General features: G+C 61.7%; 1 protein-coding gene across 1 annotated transcript in view; it reads left to right on the top strand.

Annotated features, from left to right (window-relative positions):
* COL7A1 (collagen type VII alpha 1 chain) overlaps window positions 1-18,056 on the top strand; it is a 96,912-nt gene that overhangs the window by 17,891 nt on the left and 60,965 nt on the right. Inside the window, exons 18-45 of the mRNA XM_029911193.1 lie at window positions 240-365; window positions 1,082-1,225; window positions 1,332-1,457; window positions 1,854-2,000; window positions 2,480-2,608; window positions 2,687-2,833; window positions 3,247-3,366; window positions 3,962-4,108; window positions 4,596-4,732; window positions 4,974-5,100; window positions 5,479-5,622; window positions 6,505-6,677; window positions 7,748-7,777; window positions 8,347-8,373; window positions 8,565-8,609; window positions 9,343-9,435; window positions 10,508-10,579; window positions 10,990-11,025; window positions 11,106-11,159; window positions 11,909-11,977; window positions 12,869-12,982; window positions 14,076-14,102; window positions 14,436-14,489; window positions 14,827-14,898; window positions 15,237-15,296; window positions 16,051-16,086; window positions 16,815-16,859; window positions 17,562-17,597. Coding sequence (XP_029767053.1) covers window positions 240-365; window positions 1,082-1,225; window positions 1,332-1,457; window positions 1,854-2,000; window positions 2,480-2,608; window positions 2,687-2,833; window positions 3,247-3,366; window positions 3,962-4,108; window positions 4,596-4,732; window positions 4,974-5,100; window positions 5,479-5,622; window positions 6,505-6,677; window positions 7,748-7,777; window positions 8,347-8,373; window positions 8,565-8,609; window positions 9,343-9,435; window positions 10,508-10,579; window positions 10,990-11,025; window positions 11,106-11,159; window positions 11,909-11,977; window positions 12,869-12,982; window positions 14,076-14,102; window positions 14,436-14,489; window positions 14,827-14,898; window positions 15,237-15,296; window positions 16,051-16,086; window positions 16,815-16,859; window positions 17,562-17,597 — 2,537 coding nt within the window. The remainder of the gene's footprint in view (window positions 1-239; window positions 366-1,081; window positions 1,226-1,331; window positions 1,458-1,853; window positions 2,001-2,479; window positions 2,609-2,686; window positions 2,834-3,246; window positions 3,367-3,961; window positions 4,109-4,595; window positions 4,733-4,973; window positions 5,101-5,478; window positions 5,623-6,504; window positions 6,678-7,747; window positions 7,778-8,346; window positions 8,374-8,564; window positions 8,610-9,342; window positions 9,436-10,507; window positions 10,580-10,989; window positions 11,026-11,105; window positions 11,160-11,908; window positions 11,978-12,868; window positions 12,983-14,075; window positions 14,103-14,435; window positions 14,490-14,826; window positions 14,899-15,236; window positions 15,297-16,050; window positions 16,087-16,814; window positions 16,860-17,561; window positions 17,598-18,056) is intronic.

The following is an 18,056-nucleotide window of genomic DNA, read 5'->3' as shown; positions in this document are numbered from 1 at the left end:
CCCTTAGGGGGCAGCAAGCTGGCTCAGCACTTGGGCTGAACGGTCCAGCTCTCCCAGCAAGCCTGCGGGGCTGGGTGTTACCACTGCGGGGCGTCCGGCTCTCCCAGTGAAGGCTCTGGGTATGCAGCCCTTGGTTAGCACCAACGTCTGTTCCTGCCCTCTGGCTGGGCTGATTGCGGGGACCGGGCATGACAGACGAGTCTCTGGGGTCCGGGCTGACGCTGTCTCTGGCCCTGCAGATCCCCTGTCTGTGGGCAGCGTCACCAACCTGCGGGTGGCTGAGATGAGACCCAACCAGCTGAGGGTCGCATGGAGTGGGCTTCCTGGGGCAACTGGCTACAAGTTGACGTGGCAGGCAAGTGATGGTAGGTGTACTGAATGCGTGTGCGCTCAGGTGGGCCATTGAGGTGAGACTATCCAGACTGGCTCCTTGCCTTGGGGGATGCCCCCGTTACCCATCTGCCCCTGCTAGGAGGCACCCAACTGCAGCATGGTCTAGTGGTTAGAGCAGGGGACTGGTGTCTGTGCCTGGCTTCTTGCTTAGAGCCGGTGACAGGACCCCCTTTGCTCACTGGCAGCCCACAGCTTGCAGTGCCTTTGGCCTGGGGTACGTTGCTGCCCCAACCTATTCTAGGGCCAGCTGGGCTGGCTGTGCCATAGCTGGGAATAAGCTGCAGCCTCACCGAGCAGATCCTGCTGCCGGAGGTTTGCAGGCCAGTGCCAGCTGCAGGCAGGGTGGGGCTTGGTTTGGCCATTCCATGCTCAATGGCCTGTGCTTGGCTAACCCATCATTCATTGTTTGAGGAGACCCCGTCCCCCTGCTCCCTGGGGAGAGCACAGACTGGAATCCTGGCCCCTGCTGTTCCCAGATTGGTGGGTCACATCCAAATGGCAGCTGCTGTTGCCATTCCCTCCCTGCTGGATGGGGTGCGGCCATGACATGCTGGCCGTGGTCCTCCCTGGTTGTCACAGCATCTTGGCCTGGGGTGTCCCTCCTGCAGCAGCTTAGCCCGCCCCCGCCCTCCCAGACCTGCCCTGCCTATGAAATCCAACCCCTGCAGCTTGTGCTTCTCTTCCCCAGGCCAGGCGATCTCCCGGGTCCTGCCAGCCGACAGGACCTCCTTCAGCATCGAGCAGCTGCAGGCCGGGGCCATCTATCTTATTGGGGTCTCGGCCCTGGTTGGCAGCAGGGAAGGCAGCCCCATCACCATCACGGCTAGAACAGGTGAGGCCTCGCCTGGCCCCAGGGTGCAGCTCCTCCCTGCCCCTTGTGGCTCTGTGCGATACTGATCTCTTAGTAACCCAGGCGTCCTGTCTGCCCTCTGTCACAGCTCCGGAGCAGGTGGGGACAGTCTCCAGCCTCAAGGTCCTCTCGTCCAGGAGCAACGTTGTCCGGGTCACCTGGGTTGGAGTGCCTGGGGCGACAGCCTACAAGGTGGTGTGGAGCCAGCGAGACGGTAATGTACCCAGCCAGGCCAACCCACTGCCTGTGGTGCCCACGTCCCCAAATTTCTGCCCAGCTCTGTCCTGGCTGTGCCCATGGTTGCCCTGGCCTGCAGATCCCATCACTCCACTCCTCCCGCGCTCGAAGGACAGAAGGCCTTTGCCTCCAGCCCTGGAGTCTCCTCTCTGCCATTATCTGACTGGCACAAACCTTGGAGCTGGGCATTATGAGATGAATCTCTCCCTCCCCTGATGAGACGGGATCACTCGCCATCACCAGCTAGTGGAGGGCCAGGGCCTGGCTCTGCCTTCCCGCCCCCCCCCCCCGCTCCGGGCACCAGGAACGAGGCTGGCATCCCTGCCGGCTCTGCCCCTTCCGGGCACCATGTTAACCCTCTGTTCCTTTGCAGGGGACTCCGAGTCGAGCAAGGTGGTTTCTGGTGACACCAGCTCCTTTGACATTCTCAACCTGGAGGGTGGGGTCAGCTACACCGTGAAGGTCGCAGCACTGATTGGCAACCGCGAGGGTGACCCTGTCTCCATCGTTGTCACCACACGTAGGTGCTGATGCCTGGCCATGGGAGGCCTGGATCCCTGCTGGGCCTAGTCTGGGCTGTGGGTGGAGTTGGTGACTGCCATTGTCCAGGGTGCCCTGGGCCCGGGTAATGCCCTCCCAGTGGGGTGTGTGCAGGGAACTGGAACTCCCATCTGCTCCTTGCTCTAAGATCTGTGGCCTGAGCTGGTGGGCAGTGCCGGTGGGAGCTGGAGGTGGCGATGCCTGTGCCAGGGAATTAGCAGCAAGTCTGCCCCGGCAAGAGTCGCCCAGAGAGGTCTTCCCAGGCCTCGTGGCACAGCTCCGGCCCCGCCAGGACCTCTCCGAACTCTGACAGGAAGCTGAGGAACCCAACCCAGTGCTCCCCAGCCTGCCCATGTGGGCCAGGACTCCCAGTGGGGAGCCTCTCTGCGCACCCAGCCTGGCAGCTGCAGCAAGGACTCTACTCCCCTGACCCCATCCCTCTGTGTTGCTGACCCCCAGCGGCAGAGGTGGCCCCCCAGCCTGTGGGGAACCTGCGGGTGATTGACTCCTCGGACCAGCGCATTCGCCTCACCTGGAGCCCGGCGCCGGGCAGCACCGGGTACCGCCTGAGCTGGAGGCCAGCAGATGGTGAGCTCCTTCCCCTCCTCCCTCACATCTCTCCTGGCATGCCCTGCCCCATTTAACCCTGTCTCTCCCCTGGGGCAGGGGGGCCGGAGAGGAGCCAGCTGCTCGCCCCCAACGTCAACTCCTACGACATCGAAGGCCTGGAGGCAGGAGAGCGCTACGAGATCCGGATCACCAGCCTGGTGGGCAGCCAGGAGAGCGAGATTGTGGGCATCGCTGCCAACACTGGTACGGGTGACCCTCTTGCAGGCCGGCTCTGTCCTTCCCAGCCCAGGGTCTGAGGACCTGGAAGGAAACCTCCGACCATGGCTGTTCGCTGGCATGTCATCGGGGAGCGGGATGGGACAAGTTTTGCCCTCTCTGGAGTCTGAGCCAACCTAGCAGGCTTAGAAGCCGGCTCTCTTAAGGGGAACCCAATTCTGCCCCCTAGAGACCCTGTCTGGCTGAGCCATGTCTGGAGCCAGGGGGCCACCCTGTGGCGAAATGCAGAACTGTGCTTCCCCGACCCCTTCTCCCTTGCCTGGTGGGCTGGGTTTGCTCCCCGTGCCCCCACCATCTGTTGGTGAGGGTTGGGGTGGCAGCAGGCCCTTGGGCTGGAGTGGGAGGCACACTCTACACCCTATTCTTTCCTGCCTTTCCAGCACCTCTGGGCCGAGTCACCAATTTCCGGGTGACGGAGACCCGAGACAATTCTGTGACCTTGGCCTGGACTCCAGCTCCCAGAGCCACCGGCTACCTCCTCACCTGGAAGCTGCCCAGAGGTAACGAACAGCTTTCCAGCACGGCTGCCTCTGGAGCTGCAGAGCTACAGCAGGGACCCCTAGAGCCTGCATGGAGCTGCGCCCCATGGCTGCCTGAAGAAAGGGCCCTCCTGAAGAGATAGGAACCCCGCTTCCATGCTGGGCCACAGCTAGCTCCCAGCTCTGGGACCCCCTCGCTTGCCCAGAACCAGCTCTGCAGAAGTCCTGGCTAAGGCTGTGCAAAGTCCTAGAGGAAACCCAGGCTCGGGGCTAGCTCACTGAAGTGAGATTGGGGCTCAGCCCCCCCTTAATGGGCAGGAGCCCAACTCCCCCAGCTGGCAGCCTGCTCAAGACAGGCCAGGTCACTGCTGGGAATGGGGACCTGCCGGGGGGTCGCTCTGGGGCAGGGTGGATGGGGTGGAGCTGAGCCCAGTCTGGGGTTCTGGAAAAAGGGTCTGTTTCCGTTGCTGTGGGATCCTTGACCATCCCCTGTTCAAATACCCCTTCAAAGGGAGACAGCACTGGGCAGAGAGATGGGGGAAGAGGGGATGGGTAGCAGGGCCCACCTCCCTCGGACCCTGTCTATGCTGAGGTCCCTTGTCCCTGTTCGGGTTAGAGGGAGGCGAGACGCAGAGTACACTGCCCGGGTCAGCAACTTCCCACCAGGTGTCGGGGCTGCGGCTGGGGCACAGATACCTCTTCACCATCCGGCCGCTGTTCGGGAGCGCCAGGGGCGCGGAGTCCACCCTCACCGACCGCACAGGTAAGGGACAGCCTGGATGGCTCCCAGGGCCAGTCCGGCTCCTTTTCGGATGTGGGGGGGGTGGGGACTGGGCTGTGGGGCCTTGCCCCATTGGGGCACTTAGAAGTTTGGGGCTCAGCCTGGTTGCTGCTGGGACAAGAGCTCTCGCTAGTCAGCTGGCAGCTCAGCACAGCAGTGAGGCCTCACCTGGAGCCTGACCTCTCTGCTACCGCTTGGTAGGGGCACCGTGTGGGGAAGTTCGTCTGCCACTGCCCAGGCTGGGTCTGTTTGATGGCTGTGGAGGCTTCTCCAGCACCAGCTGCCCCTGATCCTGAGCTGCGGGGCAGCGGGTGGGAGCCTGGCCTGCACACAGGGGAGTGGCCCTCCAGAGCAGAGGTGCTGGGAGCAGCTCCTTTGTCAGGCCCACCCCCAGGAGCTAAGCCGGGCTGGGCTTTTCTTCCTGTCCCACCACCCCTTAGGGGCTCCCTCATCACCTTCTCCTGTGCAGTTTGCAGGGACGCTCGCGGTGACATCATCTTCCTAGTGCATGGCACGCGGGACAGTGCCTACAGCGCCGAGACCGTCCGTGCCCTGCTCTCCAACACCGTCTCAGCGCTGGGCCCGCTGGGCCCCGATGCCTCCCAGGTACTGGGGGGCAGGGCTGGCCTGGGGGCTGGGCTCTGGTTCTCCCCACTGATGCAGGGGGTGAGGGGGAGGAACGTGCACCCTGCACACATACCCCTTGTTCCTCTACCTGCCCTGGGGGCTGCCTCAGGCCATTTTGTGTCTCCCCTTCCCCTGCCCTTGGGCTGGTCCCACCCCGTCCTGGGACCGCAGCATGGCTGTGATCTCAGTAGCCTGGCTGACCTCTTGCCTTCTTCCCCAGGTGGGCCTAGTGATCTACAGCTACCGCAGCATCCCGTGGGTCCTGCTGAATCACTCCAGTGACCTGGGCACTGTCCTGGAGCGGATCCGCACCATGCGCTACGAGGAGCCCAGCGGCAATGCCTTGGGTAAGGGGCACTGTGCCTGCAGCCTGGGCTCCCCCAGGGTGCCCCACAGTGCCTGCCATGGGGTGGGAGTGATGCCAGCTTTGGATGCCGTGCTTCTTAGATGCCATGGTGCCAGGGGATAAGGACAGAACACAGTATGGGGGAGGGGCAGGAAGGGAGGTGGTCCTGTACTCTGAGAGTCCTGTGCAGTGGCGGGTTGGACTCTGCACCCCCAGGCCATGGGAACACCTTCCCAGTTGGCTAAGGTCCCGCTCTAGAGTTAACCTTGGGTGGGGGTGAGTGGTGATGGGGGAGGGGACGGAGGTGGCGGGGCCCTATGGGGGGTGAGATGGGGGTGGCATCAAACCTGCTTTGTAGTGATACCCTTCCTCTCTGCAGGAGCTGCCATCAACTTTGCCAGGACCTACATGCTGAGCCCCAGTGCAGGGCGCCGGCCTGGTGTGCCAGGGGTGCTGGTGGTGCTGGCAGACAGCCCCTCTGGTGACGATGCCATTGGGCCGGCCAGGGAGATCAAGGCAGCAGGTGAGAGCTGGATCCCTGGAGCTGGGATGTGGCGTTTGAGCCAGGTGGAGAGGGTGGGATGGGTGTCACAGACCCACATGATCGGTGCTACACCCCCAGCTTTGGAACCCCTTCAGCATGCCAGTCCCCCTCCGGGTCTCGCGCTTTCTCCAGGGTAAACCACTCGGCTTCACCGCCTCCTTTGACTGGTCCTCAGTACCTGCAGCTTTCCTGTTTCACACTGTTCAGCAAGTCCAGCTGAGACAGACCCCGAGGGAGACTTGCCCGCTCTTGGGGGGGATCAATGCACCTCACCGAGCGTTTGCAGTGACACTTCCACAGTCAGGTTAATTCGCTAACTGGAGCAGGGCGTAGGAAGGCCTTAGGGTAGTCTAGAGAACTGAAGGTTAAAGCACAGACCATTCTGGTTAGTAGAGCCCAGCCAAGCTGTAGTGACCCCTTGGTTCAAGCTGTGTCTGTCTCCCTCCGTCTGATCTTCTCCATCAGACTCCAGGTGAGAGCCCAGACGCCTTCCAGTAGCTAGCTCTGATCCCCCCCCACCTCACCCTTTTCCAGTCCTTTGTTCTCGCCCTGGGGAAATGCTGTTCAGCCTCCCTCTGGGTCATTGAATGCTAAGTGCCAATGTCTGAGCAATTGGATTTGCCATTGTCTTCTCCGATGCTCCACTGATATAGGGCATAAGTCCCAGACAGCTAGGCCTGTCCCGAGCCTGCCCCGAGAGCAAACAGTCCTTTTCCACCCACTAGGGTTGGTCAAAACCCCTGCTCAGGGCAGTAGTGCTGGAGCCTCTAACCCCTTTCCCTTCACTCCCCTGAGCAGTGGGTCCAGGGGGGTTAGTGCCAGGCTGGTCCCCCTGAGGCTCCTGTCTGCTGCTCTGTGCAGGGATCCAGGTGCTGGCGGTGGGCATAGACGGGGCAGATCGTGAGCAGCTGCGCCGCATTGTCACCAATGAAGACCCACGCCATGTTTTCTATGCCAAGGATTCGAGGGCTGGTCTGTCAGAGCTGGAGGACAGGCTCACCAGCACCCTCTGCAGGGTGACTGTCACAGACAGGGTAAGAGGGGGGAGTGGCCTGCCAGGGGGAAGCTGCCTTCTGCCCCGGTAGGATTGCCAACCCTCCCGGTTTTGCCAGGAGTCTCCCAGAATTGGTCTCTAGCTCCTGGAGGCTACCGAAGCCAAACTGGGAGATTTTAGGCCGCTAAAAGTCCGGTGGGACAGCAGGACTAAGGCAGGATCTCCACGTGCTGCCCCTGCCCCGAGCATTGACTCCGCAGCAGCTGGGAACTGCGGCCAATGGGAGCTGCAGGGGCGGTGCCTGCAGGCAATGGCAGCATGCGGAGCCCCCTGCCCACCCACCCAGGGGCCGCAGGGACATGCCAGCAGGGCAGGCAGAGAGCCTGCCTTAGCCCCACTGCGCCGCCAACTGGGAGCTGCCTGAGGTAAGTGCCACCCAGCTGTAGCCTGCACCCCAACCCCCTGCCCCAGCCCTGAGCCCTCTCCTGCACCCAAACTCCCTCCCAGAGCCTGCACCCCTCACCCCCACACACTCCAACCCCCTGTCCCAGCCCTGAGCCCCCTCCTGCATCCAAACTCCCTCCCAGAGCCTGCAACCTGAGCCCCCTCCCACACTCCAAACCCGTGCCCCATCTCTGAGTCCACTCCGGAGCGCACAGCCCGTACTAACTCCCGCACCCCAGCCCCAGCCCGGTGAAAGTGAGTGTGGGAGAGCAAGCGATGGAGGGAGGGGGAATGGAATGAGCGGGATATGGCCTCAGAGAAGGGGCGGGGCCTTAGGGAAGTGGCAGGGCAAGGGTGTTTGGGTTTGTGTGATTAGACAGTTGGCAACCCTGGCCCTGGGGCTGCCCCCAACTGCAGGCCTGGGAGCTATCCCAGAGCCAGGTTGGAGCTGCTGTTGGGTGGGGGGATAGGAAGCTACAGGTGACTGAAGCCGTGGGGCTGGGGGCAGCTCTCCCTTCCCCCTGCCCATGCAGCATCTCTGTGGCCCACGTGTATAATGTCCCCCTGCAGGTGGGGGGTGCTGCTCCCTGCCCCAGGGGCTTGGCACGGGGTCGAGCTGACTTGGCTGCCCAGGGCACTCTTTAATGCAGAACTTTTCCCCCTCAGCTGGAGCCCTGCACAGTTCAGTGTCCCAAGGTGAGTCCCACGCCAGTCAGCACCTCTGCAGCTTCCTCCCACGAGGAAGCCGGCCCTAGACAGGGCTGCAGGAGAGCGACTGCAGATAGCCGGACCCCTCCTGGAGCTGCGGGGGATGGGCCAGCATGGAGTTATTGTGGGGGATCAGTGCAGTGGGAGGGGAGGCAGCGTGGAAGGGCTGGGCTGTGTGAAAGGCCTGGTTGGGTTGGGGCAGCGTACTGGAGAGGGGGTGGGCGAGAGGACTCCAGGCTGTGGTAAAGTGGGGAGTCAGGAGATATCGAGGTGCCCTTGGGAGGTGAGGGCGCTCCACCCCCAGGTGTAACTGCCACGGTGGTGGGTGTGAGAGCATGAGGCCCCGGGCCAGGAAGGTGGGGAGAGGCGGGTTGGGTGATGGCTTTTCCCTGCCAGCTCTGCACTGACTCCTGGTGCAGCCTGGCCAGCCCCATCGCTGTCTGAGCTGCCCTGGGGAATGGCTGGGCCTAGGTGCAGGAGGTGGAGATGCCCACGGGTGGCTCTTCCGCCTGTGGCTGCGCTGCCCCCTAACTGGCCTCTTTGCTGTTTTGCTGCAGGGTGAGAAGGGGGAGCCCGGCCAGACTGTGAGTATTACAGGATTTGCTGGAGGGGTGCCGGGGTGCAGGGCGGGGGAGGGTCTGCTCCCCTCCCAGGGCCTGCGAAGCCGCTTTGGTGTAGTGGCTTAGCTGATGGACTTAGAAGCTCTGACTGCTGATCTGCCTGCGTCCTGGGAGCAGGAACGGCCATTCATTCCTGTCTTTGTCTCTCTGTGCAGGGGCAGAAAGGACGTGTGGGGCAGCCTGGCCCCCCTGGAGACCCGGTAACACCCCCCTCTGTGTGTGGGCCCCTGGGTTGTGGGGTTGTGGTGCTGAGCTCTCCCTGCGCTCAGTGTGGGTCGGGTGCAGACCCCGGGTTAGTGTCAGGGCTGGGACTGGGGAGCTCAGCTGAGGGGTGATGCCGCTGACAGCCCCAGAGCCTCTGCGCAGTGAGGGCTCGTGTGAGGAGTAGCGCGGGGGCTTTTAGGGGGCCTTATTACAATTTCCCAGTAAGCAGGCAGGGGGAGATCAAGGGACCCCTCCCTGGGCCTCCTGCTGCGCTGAGCTCCTCGGGGGCCCTCACTGGCCTGGCCTGGGAAAGCTTCTTGTGGCAGCCAATCGTCCTGCCTCTTCTTTGGAGAGGCGCAGAGAGCAGGAGAAGGAGGTGCTGCAGGGGGATGGGCACAGAGGGGCCTCTGTGACGTTCTTAATATAATCTGGGACCATATAGATCATTGTTGCAACCAAGCTTCTGTAGTGGCACCAAATCTGGTATAAAGGAGGTCAAATCAGGTGTCTAAGACAAGGTTTGGTTTGCATAGAAACCCTAGCCTTGGGCTGTAACTGCCCTGCTTTAAGCAGTTTGTCCTAAATTAATACTCTCAGTTGGGTCCCACCAGAACCAGCATCGTTACAGCCTCCCAAGGCCCCGAGCCTGCCCTTACCACTGGGGGCGCATCCCCACGTAATAACCCCGTGTCATTTCTCCATGGCTGTTTTCTCTCCTCTCCTTTCTAGGGGCTCAATGGGCTTCCGGGCCCCCCAGGACCAATGGGGCCACGGGGTGCCCCAGGCGAGATCATCGAGCGGCCAGGCCAGAAGGGGGAAAGAGTGAGTGAGTGCCCTTCACACCCTGTGCCGTGCGGGAGGGGCCAGGGCTGGATGGCTGCATTGTAGGGGCAGAACATCCACTTTGTTCAACTCTAATCTCCTTCCAAGCCAGTGCCCTGGGGTCCCTCTGGGTGCATCCCCCAGGCCCATGTCCACTATGGAGCCCCTTGGTGTCCCTATTGGTGGCATGCATGCCCTTGAAGCCCATTGGCAGTGCTGGGCACGAGGGGCATGGACAGCACCGAGTACAAGGCACTAGGGCCATTGGCGGTTCTGGGTACCAGGGGTATGGACAGGCTGGGTAAGAGGTACTAGAGCCATTGGCGGTGCTGGGTTCCAGGGGTACGGACAGGCTGGGTAAGAGGTACCGGGGCCATTGGCAGTGCTGGGTACCAGGGCACAGACAACGCTGGGTCAGAGGTACTGGGGCCATTGGTGGTGCTGGGTACCAGTGCACAGACAACACTGGGTAAGAGGTACTGGGGCCATTGGTGGTGCTGGGTACGAGGGCACAGACAACGCTGAGTCAGAGGTACTGGGGCCATTGGCGGTGCTGGGTACCAGGGACATGGACAGGCTGGGTCAGAGGTAATGGGGCCATTGGCAGTGCTGGGTGCCAGGGGCATGGACAGGCTGTGGGTCAGAGGTACCGGGGCCATTGGCAGTGCTGGGTTCCAGGGGCATGGACAGGCTGTGGGTCAGAGGTACCAGGGCCATTGGCAGTGCTGGGGATGCAACTAACTTTCACAACCCACTTTCTTCTGGGGTTTCTCTGGCACTGGGACCCAGGAGAGATTCTATCCCCATGGAATCGCTTGGGGAGCTAAAAGCAAGTCCAAATGGGGTTCTGCAGTAAGAGCTTTGGCCAAATCCCAGCTGATGGGACCCTCTAAGCCGAGATGCCCTGTCCCAAATGTAGCCCCTGTGGCTGCCTCGGCATGGCTCAGCACTCTGGGATGGCTTTGAATGTAAATGGCTTTTCACTCTGGGGCGTGAACCTGCCTGGGAATGGTGGGGGCAGTGGCCAGAGCAGAGCCAGGACCTGCTGGTTTATTCCCTTCTCCGTTCCCAGGGATTCCCAGGAGCGGATGGGATCCCAGGAAACCCTGGTCGCCCTGGCAACTCTGGCTCTCCTGGCCAACCGGTAAGTAGTTCCTCCTAGTTCCTCCTCTTGGGCCATATTTACCATTGTTCTTTGCCCCCCAGGTAATTTGCATCCCCCTTCCCGTGATACTTTGCAGCACTGGCTATTACTTGACTTCATCCCATGTAACGAGGGCTGTAGAAGTCTAGATTAAATGGGTCTCTGAGACCCGCATTGCCCCTGTCATCTCCCGTGTCGATCCCCTTCCAGGTCCTACCTCCTGCCTGTGGTGACTGTAACTTCAGTGCCATGGACTGTAGTGATTACCCTGCTCCATTGCTTCTGTGTCTGCGTCCTGCTCCGTGCATGGCCACGTGCATACCTGATCTCTCGGCTTCAGTCTCTTGCTCCCTTGGCCGGAGGACACTCCTCATCTTGTTGTTTGATTTTTTTTTTATTTTTTTTTTCAGGGTAGACAAGGCATTCCCAGCCTCCGAGGGCTCCCGGTAGGTAGAGCTCCCGCTTCCCCTTTAGCCTTGCTCCCTGCTCTGGAGCACCCCTGCTCACTGTTGCCTTTGCCTTCCAGGGGGAGCAGGGCCCAGTGGGGCCTCCCGGGCAGCGGGGAGAGAAAGGCGAGCCGGTAGGTAGAAGTGCATCCCGTCCAGTGCCACCTAACATGGCCACCGTCTTGGATTCCCCACCAAGCAGGGCAATCCCAAAGGCTCCGCTCGGAAAGAGCGAGCGAGTTCTGTCTGCAGCAGCCTCTGCCGGCACCTAGCCGTGGGGGGGGGTCCACAGGCCCCTCCCACCTTATGTAACCCCTGATCCCTCCAAGGTCTGTGTCCTGCAGCCCTACCAGGCAGTGCTGCCAGGAGCAGGTTCTGGCGTTGGCTAGAGGGAGGCCCTCCACCTTAGATCCAGTTAGACACCTCTCTGTAAATTACACACACTTCATACTGGGGTCACAGCAGCACTCCCAAGCTGAGCAGGGTGGAACCAGCTCAATGCTTGGAGTGGAGACGCCATTGGCTCTGGAGTGCTGTGAACAACTCAGTAGGGATTGCTCTCCTTTGATCTCGGTGCCGTCTCCTGGTGCCAGGGATGCTGTGCTGCTGGATAAGTCATAAAACTGAGTTCCTGGCCACTTGTGATCACGAACGGTCCCCTGGCCCATTGCCCAAGAGTCACCTCTACGTTCACCCCCACGTCCTGGCCAGAGTCCAACTCTGGTAACTCTGTGCAGCCTTCCCCGATTCCTTCTTCGCTGCCCGTCCTGAACTGTGGTGCAATGTTGCTGGTACAGCTGCCATGTCTTCTCCCAGAGAAGCTGAGGCACTTGTATACGGGGCTGGGCTGGTGCGCTGAGGTTTGGCCTTCTGTTTTGTGTAGGGAGATCCAGGAGTGATTGTGAACGGAGGAGGGAGGCTGCCTGGCCGGAAAGGGGAGCCTGGGAGTCCGGTACGTAGTAGAAAGCAGGTTTGGACTGTGCGGTCATTGGGGTACAGGAACGAAAGGAGAGGTCCTGTAGCCCAGGGCCCTGGCACCCCCAGTGAGACTGTGGGGGGGGCGGCTTTGTATCTCTCCACCCCATGGTGTGAACCTCTGGCATCCGTTCAGTGGCACCGAGAGCGTTCCGATGAATCTCCGATTGCACGAGGATTGGTGTCCCCAGGGCACTTCTGCTCTGAATAGATCTGTGCTCAGCTCTTATTCTATGGACCCTGCCCTCTCAGGCCTCCTCAACATGGGCGTAGTTTGGGAGGGTGGTGGGGCATTGCCCCCCCGAAGTGCAAGCCTCAGGCAGGCGCGGAATTTGCCCCTGCACATGCAGCTCCGTTAGCCTGACTGGAGCTGCCCCCTCAGATACAGAAGTTATACTACGCCTGTGCTTCTCAGTGCTGTCCCTGCCCTGTGGCTGGAGGTTTGAGGGACTCGCAGGCTTGTCCAGTGCCAGATGAGCAGGGATCCAGCCCTCCCAGCAGCCCTGCCTGGATCTGTCACCCTCTAGGCCTCGCACTGAGGTTCTTAGACTGCTTGCTGCTGGGCCACCAACTCTGGGGCTGCCAGCACATGGAGTGAGGAGGCCTTCTGCCATCACCCTGTTCCACAGAGACTGAGGGCCCTGCATCTAGGGCGAAGCTGTGCCAGGCTACAGCAAAGCCTGCACACAGACATGCTGGGCAGTATGGGCAGCATATGAGCACTGGCTGGACAACACTTGGGTTTGATGGCTGCGCTGCAGACCTGCATGGCTGGCTGCAGGGGCTCATCCCAAAATCCAGGGTCCTCAGTCCGTGGTGCACTTGCTCCCCAGCACAGAGCACTGATGGAGCCTCTCTGATTCTCTAGGGAAATCCTGGCCTCCCTGGGAACCCTGGGCCTAGAGGAGCAGTCGGTGATCCAGGACCTCCTGGGCCCATTGGACCTCCAGGGCCATCAGGACCTGCCGGAGAGTTTGTCAAGGTGCGTTCCCCCTCCCGCTTGGGAGGAGCTGTTCAGAGGCCCTGCCCTGGGCAGCTAGATGAAGAGACACATCGTGCCCCCTCCCCTGTGCATGCAAGCAAACAGCCTCCTCCACAACACCATGCACCCGCACGGCAGCCCCCGCGCAACCCCTCCACAGCTCCTTCCATGCACGCAGGCCCTGCCATGCCTTGCCTCCCCGGGCATGCAGCTCCCCCCCACCCCGTGCATACAGCAGCCTGCCCCAGCACCTTCCACACAGCCAGGCCCTGCCTGTGGGAAGCTCACCTGGCCTGGGGGGCTGAGGTTTCGGGTTGGGGTGTGCACCCAGGAGCCTGGGCTGCAGAAGAAGCTCAGGCAGTGCCTGGGGCTCGGGCAGCAGCGGGGCTGGGGAAAGGTGGTGGGGCAGGCCCTCACCTGGGCCTCGGAGGCACACAGCAGGCTGAGGAAGCGGTACGGTTAGGGCAGCTGCGCTGGCACGGAATCCCTGCTCCCCTGTCCCGGGCGCCCAGAGCAGCCACCCGCCTGGCTCCTTCCTCCCCTTCCTGGCTGCTGCTCTTATGCAACTGCTAGGGGGTCCTGTCCTGGAAGGGAAACAGCCCTTCTCTGTCCCCTAAACGGTGTGGCTCTGCCCAGCCGTCCTTTCCCCGCCCAGCTCAGCTCCAGCCCCCGCCTCCAGGCGTTCCCTCTCCCCAGGCTGCTCCATCTCGCACCCTCCCTGGCTACAGGGGTGGAGACAGATCAACCCCCACAATGGAAATTAGCCCCCATTGCCCCCCTGATTCTGCTGCTTCCTGCTGTACGTGCATCATCCCCCCCCATGTGTGCGCACTGTGTGTTCCCGTGGGTCTCTCACCTGTGCACACGTGGCCCCTGGCCAGGTGTGCGCACACGAGCCAGACACTCATGTGGCTGCTTCTGGTGGGTGGGCATCATGCTGAGCTGTATCTTTGCTTGTGGTTTCCCCGCCAGGTGCCTTGGGCTGTGAGTGCACCAAACCCACTGAGCATTGCGTGCCCAGGGCTGCCCAGGGGGCGCTAGGATGCCAGGTGCAGGGAGCCCTCCCTTTAACCCTGTGTATTTCCTCTTGCAGGGGGCGAAAGGCGAGCGAGGGGAGCGGGTAAGTGACCTGCCTCTTCCCCTGTGTGCTGCGCTCTGGCCTGGGAGAGGCTGACAGGCTGTGACGCTCGGCAGCACTTGCCCCTTCACGCCAGCGGGTGGGGTCCTGCAATGCTGTGACAGGACAGGAGTGGGCTCTGCTCCCTGCATTGTGGAGCTGGCCTGTGGGAGCTGCAGCCAGTTAGCCACAGGGCTGAGCCAAGACACGCTCCCCTGGGTGGGTGGGCTGTGTTTGGGTGCAGCGCGAGCTCGTGGGGCCGTCAGGGCATAGCCGGGTGAGAGGGGTAGGAGGAGTGTGACGTGATATCTGAGCTCCCTGTGATTGTCTCCCTAGGGCCCCCCCGGGCTGATTGATGGGGTATCTCCCGGAGGAGAGCCAGGCATCCCGGTGAGTACCTCCCCGTGCCATGCCAGGGCCAGGAGTGGAGATGCATGGCAGGTGGGGATGGGGGGAGGGTGACTCTGTTGGGAGGGTGTGTGTGGGGGGGAAGTTGGGTGAGGAGGACTGGGATGTGGGGGGTATGAGTTAGGGAAGGGGCAGAATAAGGCTCCATAGAAAGGGAAATTCCCCTTGCTAGATGTGGGCAGTGTTAACCTTGCGCTGAGGCTGGCTTCCCATCAACGCCGTGGCTGGGCTGAGGAGGCCGCTGCCCTCGTGTCACTCAGGGCTGGTCTCTGTGCTGCTCAGGTTGGTCTCAGCTCTTTCTTTCTCTCTTGTTCCTCAGGGCTTGCCTGGCGATCCTGGTTCCCCTGGGCCCCGGGGACCTGCTGGGCCTCCAGGACAGAAAGGAGACAAGGTAAGAGGAGGGGCTGTGGTGAGAGGCAGGGGCCGCAGGAAAGCCCAAGTTGTGCTAGTGCAGGATCTGCTGCCGTCCCTCGTCCCCCCAATCCACCGTGGGATTGTGCTCTGGTCTCCCTTCTGCACAAAGGCACTTGATGCCATGACCGGGGCAATGCACACATGGTAGGAGGCTTTGCTGTGGCTTGTAGTGGCCTCGTTTCCCTGGATCCCACCCTGCTAACCTGGAGGAGCAGGGGCTCAAAGAGCCGTCCTCGCTGGCTCCTGTCCCCTCGAGTTCCCTGAGATATGTTGCCTTTGTCTTTTCTGGGCACTTCCTTTGCTCTTTGTCCCCAGGGTGATGGGGAAGAAGGTTTTCCAGGGCCGCCGGGTCGCCAAGGGGACCCAGGAGATCGGGTGAGTCCCATAAGAGGAGGTAAGCCATGCCCTGGTGGAATGAACCCAGCTGGCATGGAGCACCCTGCAGGCCTGTGGAGCCTTGAACAGCAGGCCCCCTGAGTGGGGAACAGCGAACCGCTCTAGGGCTATGTGGTCAGAGCTGAGAAAGGCCAATTAGACCCGTGAGTCCATGCCCCAAGCAGGGCAGGAGAAAGCCTCTGGATCAGAGGCTGCATGAGACCCACTGGGCCAGCGCTCTGCTGGTGGTCTCCCTAGAGCCAGCCCTGCCTCTCCCCAGCTGGATGGCAGCTTGGCAAGCCCTGCCCCAGGGGTGGAGGAGCTCGTGTACTTGGCTGGCTGCTCTTGGGGCAGCCGGATGGCAGTCCTAAAAGCCACCTCAGCCAGGAGCCTCCCCACTCTCCGCTCTGGTAAAGCAGCCTTCCAACTGGGGTCTGCACAGAGCAGGCGCAGTGCTGGGGGGCTGCTCACGCCCTGGCTCAGACCGCGGGCAATGAGGCCTGCGCAGGGGCAAGAAATAGCCCTGTGTTCACAGATATCCTGAGGAAGTCGGAGGCTGAGCCTGCAGGAGTGGGTCCTGGATTCCAACCTCCTCAGCCACTGACCCACCGGGCTGCCCCCTGGACAACCCAGCTCACACCTCGCTCTGATCAAGCGGGGAGATAGGTCCAGGCTTCCCTGAAAACACACCTCAGCAGGCTTTGCCAGGGACTCCCTGGTGGAGAGATGTAACATTCTTGCTTTGCTTTCCTAGGGCCCGAGAGGACCTCCAGGTGAACAAGGAAGCAAGGTGGGTCTTGGGAGACCTCCCTGCTGGCAGGCTGTTCCAGGTGGAGACAGGGACGGGAGTTGGGATTCCCTGTTCTGCCAGTCCTGTGCTCTGCGACCTTGGGACAGCCCCTTCTCCTCCCTTCTGCACCTGTTTCCTCATCTGTAAATGCGGGGAGGCTGTCTGTGTCCCTGGAGCCGTGGGGATAACGTGCCTTGAGATCCCCAGAAGGAGGTGCTGAGTGTGAATTGTTATTACGCAGGTGGCCTGCCCGCTGTACTGGGTCACTGCCCTGTAACAGGGACGCCTGTCTGAGCCTTTCCCCACTGGACTCTCTCTGGGGAAGCTGGGTGTGATGGGGCACCGCCCCCAGGCCCTGCTCTTTGGTGCGTGGGCTCCTGGCCAGAAACCTTCTGCCTGTGATGGCCAAGGGACAGTCTGAGACAGCACTGCAGCCTCAAGTGGGGAAAGTCAGCGGGAGCCACGAGCCTGTTCTGTGTTCCTGTGCCGGGGTGCGAAGGCAGGGCCACGCAGATGGGGAGTTGCTACAGTCCACTCTGCTCATGGGATCCCCCCAGGAGGCATCTGCTGGCCCCTCGCCCAGTGGTGCCTGCCTCTTGGAAACTCTGCAGGATGAAATGGGCCGAAGGCCTCCGCTGTTGCCCCAGGGGCTCCTCCCAGCTAGGTCCTATCCCCGGGCGTGGTCCCTGTGCCCTCCAGCACTGATGCACTTGTCTCTTTTGTGACAGGGAGACCGCGGGCAGCCGGGAGAACTCGGAGAAGCAGGGGAGAAGGTGAGAGTTTGCTGGAGCACAGGGTTACGCTGTGGGGACCGGGAGTATCGGGCACTGGCTCACCTCTGCCCTTGGGACAGTGCTGTTGAGTCACGACATCCCGTCCAACCAAGAGGAGAGTTTGGGACCAAGCAGGTGACCTGTCACTATTGGAGCAGGCACCACACTCAGGGCTGCTGATCTGAGGCTGAGTGCTGTTGGCTGCTGCTCCCACCTCCCGAGGGTACGCCCTTTGCACAGGGAACAGGGGTCTGCATTTACACCCCTGGGACTTTCCACCCCCTGCCTGTTACTGCTGCTCCAAACCAAAGCTCTGCCCCAGAAGTGATGGAGAAAACCGGAGCCTTGAACAGGGGAGAGGCTGGGATTTCCCTGTGACCATCCCTGTCTGCCGGCAGTCTCCCCAGTGACAGACTGGCTCACAGTCTGCAGGTGTGCTAGAGACATGGACAAACTGGATGTGGATTTCTGGGCCCCCGGATGGGCAAGACCATGCTCCGTGCTATGGCTGTGTAGCTTGGAACCCCTGCAGGAGACTCTGTATAGAAGATGGATGCTCTGCCCTAGTCGGTTTTGACTGGGTCTCCAAAGAGGCTGCCTGTTGGCTGCTAGGGAGCTGCTGCAGGGGGCAGGGTTATCTGAGGGGCCCCGGCGAGTATGAGCCCGGTTGAAATTCCCTTTCTCTTTCCATTTCCTCTGCAGGGCGATCGCGGACCCCCTGGGCCGGAAGGGAAGAAGGTAGGTTCACTCTGGGTTAACCTTTCCCAGCCAAGGGCCTGCGATTGCTGGGGGTGGGTAGTAGGCAGGACAGCTCTTGCCAGGGAAGCTGGGTCAGTCCCATCCCTGGCCCTGGGTCATTCTGTTCAGCCTTGTGGCCCCCTCTGTGGCCCTGATCAGCACATGAGGGACAACAGCTGGTTGGGGAGAGTGGCTCTTCTATTGTGCCAATGCAGCGGGTCAGTGCGCCTGCTCTCTGTGCTTCCCTCATGACGCCGGGAGTTTCTGCACAACCGAAAGGGTCCCCTTCCCCCAAACTCACCCTCGTCCTGCAGCTCAGGAGAGCAGGAGCGCTGGCCAGAGGCTTAGATCAAGCAGTGCTGTGTGATCCCAGCCGGGGAATGGTTGGGGGAGGAGCAGAGAACTGGGTGAGGTGGGGAGGCTGAGCAACGGGTGTGCTCTGGGTGGAGGTTGGCTCCT

This window comes from Terrapene carolina, unplaced genomic scaffold (genome assembly GCF_002925995.2).
Source record: "Terrapene carolina triunguis isolate 2854851 unplaced genomic scaffold, T_m_triunguis-2.0 Scaffold89, whole genome shotgun sequence".
NCBI classification, from domain to species: domain Eukaryota; kingdom Metazoa; phylum Chordata; order Testudines; family Emydidae; genus Terrapene; species Terrapene triunguis.
Note: the sequence above shows the minus strand (reverse complement) of the source record. Positions and strands in the feature narration are given on the sequence as shown.